The sequence below is a fragment of the Mus pahari genome, chromosome 1 (genome assembly GCF_900095145.1).
Source record: "Mus pahari chromosome 1, PAHARI_EIJ_v1.1, whole genome shotgun sequence".
Classification (NCBI taxonomy): Eukaryota; Metazoa; Chordata; class Mammalia; order Rodentia; family Muridae; genus Mus; species Mus pahari.
The window spans coordinates 73,463,696-73,475,014 of NC_034590.1; the positions used below are offsets into that span (position 1 = coordinate 73,463,696).

An 11,319-nucleotide genomic window follows, 5' to 3' on the forward strand; every position below is an offset into this window, starting at 1 on the left:
TGACTTATGAGCTTTTATTTTTAATAGCCACATATGGCTAGTAGGATCTGTATTAAAGTAATCTTTCAGGAAATATATGTTGTGTGACTAATTGGGATATTAGAAATTACCATTTATTTGACTTATTTGTTGGAGATTTTGAGAGGGGAAATTGGCTTTTGCATTTAAGAGCTTAGCTTGACAAAAATATATAAAAGTATGCGTTAAAGCTATGAACCAAGGTCCTGGAGCGATAGCTCAGCAGTTAAGAGTATACACTGTTCATGTAGTGGACTATTTCCTAGCACCCATACCAGGCAGCTTATAACCTTTTCCAACTCCATCTCCACAGGATCTGACACCCTCTTCTGTCCTTTTTGGGCACCTGCACTCATGTGCACGTACCCATAGGCATACATGTGTACATATGATTAACAAATACAAAATAAATCATAAGAAAGAAATAGGCTGATTTTAACATATTTTATTTCCCCACCAAAAGGTACTTCTGATATTAAGAACACAGCAAACACCACCAGTTTGACATCACTTTATGAAGGTTGCCATGTGATATCAGTTATATGGATATTTAATATTCTCTTATTCAGAGTCAAAGTTCCTTGAGGCATAAAACATGAATTATACTCCTATATGTCCATGAGAGCTTTCAACTTATTTTGTTTAAGGTGTACCAGTGGGAATGGGACCTAATCCACCCAGTTGGAATAGCAGAGTTCTATTATTATGAATTTCATAGAAAATACACACCAATGATGAAAGACCATCATGTCAGTCATCAATATTACTGAAACCCATCCAGTGGCCTTTTTGTTGGTAGGAATTCCTGGTTTGGAACATCTACATATCTGGATCTCCATTCCTTTCTGCTTTGCCTATATCTTGGCTCTCTTGGGCAACTGTACCCTTCTCTTTGTTATCCAGGGAGACTCAGCCCTCCATGAGCCTATGTACCTCTTTTTGGCTATGTTGGCAACCATAGATCTGGTCCTTTCTTCTACAACACTGCCCAAAATGCTTGCTATTTTTTGGCTCAGAAATCAAGAGATCAGTTTCCATGCCTGCCTTATCCAGATGTTCTTTCTCCATTCTTTCTCTATCATGGAGTCAGCAGTGCTGTTGGCCATGGCCTTTGATCGTTATGTCGCCATATGCAAACCTCTGCACTACACCACAATCCTGACCAAGCCCCTCATCGTCAAGATTGGCCTGGCTGCTGTGACTCGGGCTGTGACATTAATGACTCCACTCCCCTTTCTGCTCAGACGTTTCCACTACTGTCGAGGCACAGTGATTGCCCACTGCTACTGCGAACACATGGCTGTGGTGAGGCTGGCATGTGGGGACACACGCTTCAACAACATCTATGGCATTGCTGTGGCCATGTTTATTGTGGTGCTGGACCTGCTCTTCGTTATCTTGTCTTACATCTTGATCCTTCGTGCTGTTCTCCAGCTTGCCTCGCAGGAGGCTCGCTACAAGGCCTTTGGGACATGTGTGTCTCATATAGGTGCTATTCTGTCCACCTACACACCTGTAGTCATCTCCTCAGTCATGCATCGTGTGGCTCGTCGGGCTGCTCCTCATGTCCACATACTCCTTGCAATTTTCTATCTTCTTTTCCCACCCATGATTAATCCTATCATCTATGGTGTCAAGACCCGGCAGATTCGTGATCATGTACTCAGTCTATTCCGTAGAAAGGATGTGTAGAGGGCTATTCTTTTTACCCATCGGCCCAGAACTGAGTAGATGGCGTGTTGGATAGAGAGGGAAACCTTTAGGATAACTGCAGAATCTTATTTGGCAATTCACCCATTTGAGATCTCCTTGGTACCCAGTTATGCACTGATCTGTACCATAAGTCAGATTAGATAAGGTCTGTACTTGGAACAGGAGCAGGAACAGTCCATATTCATAGGAGCATGGCATGATTGAACAGACAATGAAAGTTTGGAGTAAATATTGTTATTCACATGAAATATAGTAGGCATACTGGATAAGATAATCTCATACAAATGAGATTTTGGTGCTTATTTCATCTAGAGTATAAATGAGTGTTGGAACATAGGCCAAGAGTGAAGATGTATGGGGCGATTCCTGAGTGAGGAAACTCCAAGAGACTAAGAAAAGAGTCTGTAACCTCAGTTTCTTCAAAAAACTACAGACTCGTTCTTGGATTATGCTTTTGTGCCTCTCCCAGCTGTAGCAGATAGGAGTGAGTTTACTTCAGAATACTCATCACAACTGGCCATTGTTATTCATTTATATGACCCTATGGAAAATTGTGGTTTTGTCATGTGCAACTTGTATTCCACACGAGGCTTGCCCGAGTGATTGGACATTTTATTCATGTGACCCCTCTTAACCCTTAAATTGCTTCATACTCTGAATAAAGTTGGCTGTTGTATGAGATTTTGTTTATCAGCTCCACTCTCCCAGGCCCCACTGCCTCAAGAGCAGTGACAAATAAGGAACTGAATTATTAATTCCGTAACTCATGGATCAGCACCTTCCAGTCCTGAGATTACTTGTGTAATGTCTCAAAATGCTATAGCCTCTACTTCTCTAAGCCCATCTTTCAGTGTTACTCTCTCTGCACTTGATCAACGTTATTCCTAAGAGAATATTATGACTTTCATTAAGTAAAAAAATATAGCCACCCATTTGATTCATACTCATGGTTAATTTCTTTACTGGAGACTTCTCAAGAGTCCTCTGATGTTCCTTTACATTAATTTATATAATCCTATATATAGTTTAAAAATTTTACATATAGAGCAATGAATCACCTTTGCCTCTTAAAGTTGATGAGCATATTTTATGTAATTCAATGATTTGGATCTTGTATAATTTTTTTTTTGTGGGTGGGCTTCATGGGGGCATTTTCAGACATATCTTATTATTTGTCTTTCTTCCCCACTGCCCCCTCTGTCTTCTTTATCATTTCCTCCCCACACAGACCCCCTCTTTCATGTTGCATGTACTCCATTACCCTTTGTCCCCCTCCTTTAAGACCTCTTTCCTTTCTATTCTTCCTTGTTTAGTTTTTATCTGAACACACATACACAAATGTAAATCTAGATTTCATAGATGAGGAAAATGTGTGGTATTTGCTATGTTGTGTGGGATGGATTGGAACTCACTACATAGTCCAGGATGACCTTAAACTTCTCATCTTTGAGCCTCAGTCTTTCTGATGCTAGTATTGCAGGCTTGTGCCACTACTAATACAACTGCTAGTGGTAATTCTAGGGTTTTTTAGGATTGTTTTCAGTTATATAAAATTTGGAGATTAAAATTAAATCAATTTCCATAGATTACTAAAAAATCATAGCCCAAATTTTCCAGACAAGATAGAATTAGTTTACCATCTGTGTTATTAAAAATAAAATAATACACATACTGAATTCTGGGGAAGGAAAAAAATTTCAGTCATACAGACACTGCTTCTCTTTTTGGTCCATGGTCCTAAATAGTTCATTGTCATGGTGGAAAGTGGATGTATAAAATCATACCCCACTTCTCAGGGTGGGCCTGTCGGGGAGGAATGTCGGAAAAGGGACGCTTTTGACAATTCCCTCTGAACCTCTAGGTACCTCATTAGCATGGAGAACTCTGGTTTGAGCTACTTGACTCTGACCATGTCTCTTTTCCTATTGTCTTGGTCTGAGATGTTAGGGATGCCTCATCTATGTGTTGAAGGGCTTGGGGTGTTGCCCTTACGTGACTGATGGCCACAAATCTATGTGGGGGGCTCTGGCTACATGACAGGGGCCTGGTGCTGGGAGCAGGTGAAGCTCCTACTTTCCCTTCAGGGTCTCCAGGGCTTCAAGCTTTTGGTTCAACCTTACCAGGCTTTCTGTCATGGTCTACTGTCCTACATCACATGACTGGTATTATTTTATGACTATGCGAGTTGGGGCAAAAGATAAGAAGACTAGAACTCTCAACAAAGATGATCTTGTTGAAATAAAACACTGACTTTTATACACTGGACCATAGAACAGTGCCCATGAATTATTTTTTATTTAGAACTAATCTGGAGGCTATTTTTATGAAAGGCTTTCTCTTTCCTTCCCTTCACTTCCCTTCTCCCTCTTCTCCTCTTTCCTCCCCTCCACTCTCTTTGTTTCCCTTCCCTTTTGTTTTTCCCCACTTATGTTGGGGTTAAACTCAAAGCTCAGACTTATCCTTAATGTTAAGGGAGAAGTTACCAAATTAGACCAGAGAACAAAGACATCAAATTCTTAGCTTTTAAAACCTAGTCTTGATAGAGGAACACAGAGCAGTTTTAGACTGATTTGGGCAGAAGGCTGGGTTTTCTTTATGGTTTCTTTAGGTTAAGTACCAAGATCTTCTGTGTCTGGTAGGAGAAGAGATATTTATTGGGACCATGACCATTTTCTGTTTGTCTGAAATGCTAAGATTCCTAGGGGCACAGGGTTTTGCATCCTTAGCACTTCTTCCCTGGGACTCTAGAGACAAAGTGATTGGATGAGCAAGCAAGAGCAATGATGCTGGCTGGTTTGTACTGAGTCAGGAAGGAGGGGTCAACAGGAGGTTGTACAGCAGGCAGAATCTGCCAGGGTCCTGCAGGGACACTATTGTTCTTTATCTTAGTGAATGAACAATACGAGTCTCCTAGGTCTGGCTTTACAGGTCACAATATGAATGAGTTCTGTTCATTGGAGCACAAGGTGGATCAGGCTTGAGGCCAGGGGAGAACCAGGAAGCAGCAGGTAATCCTCTTCCATGACTGCCTGATGGAAATTTTGTAAAAATCCACTTCATCACCCACTGACATTTTAAATTTAACACAAGGAAGAGGCTAATTAAAAAACATCCAGGAGAATCCTGTAATGGACTGAATTATAAATTAAAATTGTTTAAGAGAATTAAAGTTGGTTAGATTTGATTGTAAATGGCTATTTTCTGTATCTTGTTTTCATTATAGTTTGACTCTGAGCTCCAGAGAACTTGAAGCTATGTTTTTTTATTAGATTTTTTTTATTTACATTTCAAATGTTATCCCCTTTCCCGGTCTCCCACCACCACCCCTAAATCACCCTATTCTATCTCCCCTCTCACTGCTTCTATGAATGAGGTTGTTCCTACTCCTGCCTCCCCGCCCGGGCATTCCCTTAACACTGGGGCATCTGAAGCTATGGTTTTGTACAATCAGGTGTGTGCATTTGTTACACAGGGAAATGGTGAGAAGTATTTAGCCTTTTGCCATCACAAGAATAGTTAGGCAAAGCATTGTCTTAGATGAGAAGCCACAAATAGTCACGAGGTTGTGCAGGGGAGCCAAAGGGAACAAAATAAAGCTGGCTTTGTTGATATGGCTTTCTATAGAGAAAAAAAATAGCACTAAGTACTTTCTACATCTATAAGAGAGCCTTCGTTAAGAAATTCTTAACTTTTCTTTTTCAAGATTTTTTCCCACAATGGGAAAATGTATAGAAACTTTGAAGCATCAGTTCTAAGTGGGATATCCTCAGTAATTCCACCCTATGACTCAGGGAGCTATGAGGAAGAGGATGTGGAAGGATCGTAAGAAACAGAGGTGATAGAGGGCAATTTATTTATTTATTTATCTTTTGCATATGAGTTTTTGACCCGGATGTTTGCCTGTACTACAAGTGATGTTACTATGTGCATGCAAGTACCTATGGAGACCAGAGAAGAGCATGGATCTCTTGTGACTGAAATTATAGTAAACTACCAACCATGTGGGTGCTGGGAATTGAATCCTATCCTTTGGAAGAGCACCCAGTATTCTTTACTGCCTGAGCCATTGTTGCAGCCCTGATTAGGATAGTCTTTACCATCTTACAGCACCTATTCCTGTCCTTTTCACCTCACTGCATATTCTGTCTCAGGGACCTTTCCATGTACAATACAGAGTACTTGGGAGAAAAGCTGATTTTTATAATTTGTGTGCCAGGCAACACATAAAAATTTTACAGTATCTTATTGCATCCTCACAATAAACCCATAATGTTCACCACTATTTTCATTTACAAGAAGAGGGACCAGGCTTTGATTGTATGTCCAAAGTCTGACATACTACTGGATGTCCATTTCTGCCAGTTATTATTCCACAGCCAAAGTTAAGACATTTGTGCCACATGACCCTACACAAATGCCACATCAATGTCTCCTCATTCAGTCTTTTCCTAACCAGCCTCAAAAATGTATGGTAATCTTCTATTACGGTCCAGAGTGTTGGTTATGGAAAGAAACACAGTTGCATGAGGATGAGGCAACCATTGGTTGGATTAAGATATTCACCAATTAGTCAGATGTCCATGGAGATTTCTTCAGAGCTCATTCCCTTCTATTCTGTTGAAACAAACCCCTTAACCACAAAATATACAGCTAAGACCGTGAATGACAGGAGGACTAAATGTTTGAACAGCACTAAGGCCACACTATTGTGTCTGGTGGGTGCTCTCAGGAGATGAGCTCTGGGTGGACCAGGAGCATAAATGCAGCCACTTTTCTTATCCTTATCCTCAGCCATTCAGTTCCATATGATGATGGAGACGGGTTTGGCCTATGGGAGTCTCAACAGATTATCTAGGGAGAAATGCCTAGTGTTGGATTGTGTGCAACTATTCTGTCATAAAGTTCTTAGTATTAAGCTGTATTTCAAAAGTCTAAACTTTCCATATGTACAATTACAATGTATAAGCAGAACTCATGCAGTATAATAGTGGAACTAGGTCAAAATTTCCCCCAACATTCCTCCTACCATAGGGTTTGAGTGCTATAGTCCTTTATCATCTCCTATGCCTGAGCCAGCCTAAAATCTAAAATAGATTTCCAACTCTGAGAAGTTAAATGCGTATTTTCTACAAGTATCTTTTCAGGTAAAAGCCAGTATATAAAACTACTTTTAGTGCTAAAATTATATATATATAAAAACTCCCTATCTTTTCTCACTAACTTGATTCAAATTTGGCACTGGAATCAGGGACCTTGAAAGAATGGGAGAACAACTGCCCTTTGCTGAGATAATGGATAAAGATTAATAAATGTTATCAAGCCAATCAAGTTTGATCAGATAATGGATAAAGATTAATCAAATGTTATCAAGCAAATTTGGGCCTAGTCAGGGGTCTACATAAATATTGGAGACTTGTACTATTCCAAGTTTCTCATTTATTTTATTTTTAAAGATACAATGAACAGAACATACTAGTTCTGGCTTCACCATTTGTTTTCTTGAATATATTTTTCCAAAATATTAAAATGATATCTTTTTAACCTAAGATCACCTATTTTGGCCTTTAAAAAACTCATCATGATTCAGAAACTTGAATCCAAATGACTTAGAATTTGAAAAAAAAACTTAGAACAAAACCAGACATAATCATGATCCTGAAGCACTAGAATCAGGAGTGACTGCCTTTTCAAATGCATTACTGAAATTTTTATGTAAGTGTTTGGAACAAGTTTCCCTATGGAACTTTGCAATAAGTAAGCACTATAGCAAAAAGGTTAAGTCATATAGCAAAATGTAGCAAGAAAAGTTCCCCAAAATGACATGGAAGATTTCCAAGGTTTGTCCACCACAAGGTCTCCATTTATTCCCTTAACATTTGACCCTTTATTACCCATCCCCCTTGATGTCCGTCGCATGGTTACCTCCTTTCCTTTACCACTTGTTAAATCAGTGAAGCTGCTGCCCCTCACATGTGTTATCATAGGGCTTCTGAAACAGAATCTATGCCTTTCCTGTCTCTTCTGGATTTCTCATTTGGCTCTAGGAGATGTCGTATATTCCATGTTCATCTTGTCTGTTTAAATGGAGGAATGGCTTGGTTTAAAGACTTTAACTCCTATAGATGGTAAAATCTCATTCTAAGAGAGTTTAAATTGCTCATTTGTGTGTTGCTTCCATCATCAATAAATATCATTTGAATAGGGGCAATTCAGGAGAATTTAAAACGTTTACCTTTGTAACAGATGTCTGAAAGTTTCCAACAAAGCTTGCTGAATTATGTTTAAGAAGGTATTGGAATAGAATTCTACTGTTTCGAGTTGATTGATTACACTTGTCATAGACAAACTAGGAATCTGATGCCACCAAAGTAAAGAATATAAAGGATCTCAGGTTTTATGGGTATATGCTTATTGCACTTAACTGTATAAATTAAATAGTCCAAGGGGTACAGTACAGGAGACCATGATCTTATCTTCCTTTCCCACTTCAGGATCTTAGATTCACACTGACAGAAAATGCATGCTGGAACAGAATAGATGTTAGGGCTGCTTTTAAGCTCTTATCCTCACAGTTTAAGTAGGATCTAGAAGTATCATGGGCTTCCTTCCTCTCGACATTGAATATTTACATGTCCTTGTGTTGAGTTCCAGACTTGATAATATGCAAAAGCCTCTCTCGGATCTGCTTGGTGCGCACAGCATAGACAACTGGGTTGAGGATGGGTGGGATGAGGAGGTAAAAGTTGGCCAAAAGAATATGGATATGGGAAGGCACATTGCGGCCGAAACGATGGGTGAGAGATGAAACAGCAATGGGAATGTAGAAGACAAGGATGGCACAGATGTGAGAACCACAAGTTCCTAAAGTTTTAAACCTGGCGTCAGAGGTGGACAATCCCAATACAGCCCTGAAAATCATTACATAAGATGCAGTTATAGCTATGGAGTCTAGGATTAACACCAGAAAACCAATTCCCATTCCATACAGATTATTGACTCTTGTGTCACCACATGCTAAAGTGACCACAGCCATGTGCTCACAGTAAGAGTGGGCAATGATTTGGGTTCGAAAAAAGGGCAGCCTTAGGCGAATTAGGAGTGGAAGAGGTCCAATGTAGAATACTCCTCGGAGAAGTGCAGCCAGCCCCAAGCGTCCCACCACTGCATGGGTAAGTACTGATGTATGGTGTAGTGGGTCACAGATGGCCACATAGCGGTCGAAAGCCATGGCAAGAAAGATGCCTGACTCAACAGTAGCAAAGCAGTGGACAAAGAACATCTGGACTAAGCAGGCATCTAGACCAATGCTGCAGGCACCAAACCAGAAGATGGCCAATAGTTTGGGCATTGTAGAAGTTGACAGGACCAAGTCAATAACAGCCAACATACACAGGAAGAAATACATGGGCTGGTGCAGGCTGCGCTCTGTCTTAACCACTGCCAGGATGGTGATGTTCCCCACCACAGCCACCAGGTACATGGAGCCAAAGGGGATGGAGAGCCACATGTGCAGGTACTCCAGTCCTGGGATGCCAGTGAGCCAGAAAGAGCTGGGTACTGCGCAGGCATTATTAGAAATGAACATGCTTGGGAGCATGGGCTACACAGAGGCTCTCTTAATGCCAGGTTTCTACTCCTGTGAGAGATGATGCCCCTGACAGCTCCAGAATAGATCCTCATCTTTGTTCTTGATAACTTGTGGCACCTAGAAGAATTTAGAAAGTCAACTTGAAAGGTCACTATGTCACTTAATTTGTAAGAATTATCTACGATGACACCATTTCTCAACACAGAAACAGGTATGCTCATGGTTTCTACAGTTGACTTTTAAAAATGTGGTGTAGATATAGCAGCCTCTTGTGAGGCTATACCAGTGCCTGGCAAACACAGAAGTGGATGTTCACAGTCAGCTATTAGATGGAACACAGGGCCCCCAGTGGAGGAGCTAGAGAAAGTATCCAAGGAGCTGATAGGGGCTGCAACCCTATAGGTGGAACAACAATATGAACTAACCAGTACCCCCTGAGCTTGTGTCTCTAGCTGCATATGTAGCAGAAGATGGCCTAATCGGCCATCATTGGGAAGAGAGGCCCCTTGGTCTTGCAAACTTTATATGACCCAGCACAGGGGAATGCCAGAGTCAAGAAGTGGGAGTGGGTGGGTAGGGGAGCAGGGGTGGGGGGAGGGTATAGGGAACTTTCAGGATAGCATTTGAAATGTAAATAAAGAAAGTATCTAATAAAAAAAAATGGAAAAAAGAAAATAAAAAGAAAATAAATGTGGTGTAGAAATGCCGAATATTATGCATCTCCTTGACTAAGGAAGTTTATTTTGGGGTGATTCTTCCTAAAAAGTAATAAACAAAAAGGAAATACAGAAATGGTTTCCAGGTAATAATTAAATGTAAATAATAAATGATGTGTTTAGCACACAGCTCTCAACCAGGCACAGAATTACAGAGTTGTAATCCCAGAACTACTGTAGTGAGGTGGAATGAAAACTGTTCTCTGACTTTCACTATATACAATGAGACACACACACACACACACACACACACACACACACACACAGGACATGGGACCTAATCTCATACAGAAAAAGATCTCACATTATTTCAGGTTGCTGGGCTTTACGGTTACACAGGATGAAGAACAGATGCAATTTCTTGCGAGTGGTTACCCTAGGGAAAGACCTACTGTTAGTAATTTTTCCTGGCAAGTACTGGGTACCACTTGTGATTTGACTGAAGAGGTCCATTTTTTTTTTTCTTAGAGTAAATTTCCTTAAGGTTTTGTAGGTACCATCTACTAGTGGAGAGTCGTGAGAATAGAGTGAACTAAGGGGATAATGGACATGCTCCTTACATCAGCGTCCTTGTCTCTTGGGCACCAAAGCACCAGATTATGCAGGTCTTGTCTGCTTTTTGACTTTCAGATGCATCTGCTAAAATTCCTTATTTACCTCCTCATTGTTCAGTCTGAGAGCTCAGAGCAGCACTGATGCCCTTCCCTGTCTCAGGCTTGCCCTCCTGATCCTTCTCCTCAGGTACTTGTTAGTGAATTTTCACCACACCCATGTGTGCATGGTGACTTTTTTCACATAGCTGCTCTGCCTGGGAAGTTTCTTCATTGCTTTTGTTTCCACCTAGGGATATTTTCCCACCCTTTGAGGCTAGTTTGAGTTTACTCTTTCCAAAGCCCTCTGTGACGTCTTTAATCTATACCCTAGTNTGTGTGTGTGTTTGCATTGGACCCTTACAAACTCTCAAATTGTCTCAAAAAACCTCACATACACTTTAGTTTTTGTGTAAAATAGGACTAGCCATTTCATTTCTACACCAAGCAGGACTAAGACCCTATGTAGCCTGTGAGCCTACTGCCTCAGGCTTTGATATACAGTTCATTTTAAGGGCTCCTTTGCTTACTTAGTAGCTAGACATTGGGCAGATGTGGGGTAGAATCTTACAATCATGTTTGGTGAATCTTAAAATAGCTTGCAATATTTTTTTATATTAAATCTTTGAATTGAATATTTTGAATGTGTAAATGAGTATTGACAGTAAAGTTGCTTCCTCAGGGGTCATATAAA

The 11,319-nt window shown here is 40.4% G+C and overlaps 2 protein-coding genes across 2 annotated transcripts; one reads left to right on the top strand and one right to left on the bottom strand.

The window, feature by feature from the left end:
* The first annotated feature begins 765 nt into the window (after positions 1-765).
* Positions 766-1,719, top strand: LOC110337665 (olfactory receptor 52K1). The gene has a single exon (XM_021220720.1). The coding sequence runs from the start codon at positions 766-768 to the stop codon at positions 1,708-1,710; it is 945 nt and encodes a 314-aa protein (XP_021076379.1). The 3' UTR covers positions 1,711-1,719.
* A 6,637-nt stretch (positions 1,720-8,356) lies between these two features.
* LOC110337939 (olfactory receptor 52M1-like) lies at positions 8,357-9,331 on the bottom strand. The gene has a single exon (XM_021221068.1). It carries the CDS (start codon positions 9,326-9,328, stop codon positions 8,357-8,359), a length of 972 nt encoding a protein of 323 aa, XP_021076727.1. The 5' UTR covers positions 9,329-9,331.
* Positions 9,332-11,319: the final 1,988 nt, after the last annotated feature.

Bases quoted from the DNA above. Each gene is read 5' to 3' on its own strand.
- LOC110337665 (XM_021220720.1), top strand. From the start codon at position 766: ATGTCAGTCATCAATATTACTGAAACCCATCCAGTGGCCTTTTTGTTG.
- LOC110337939 (XM_021221068.1), bottom strand. From the start codon at position 9,328: ATGCTCCCAAGCATGTTCATTTCTAATAATGCCTGCGCAGTACCCAGC.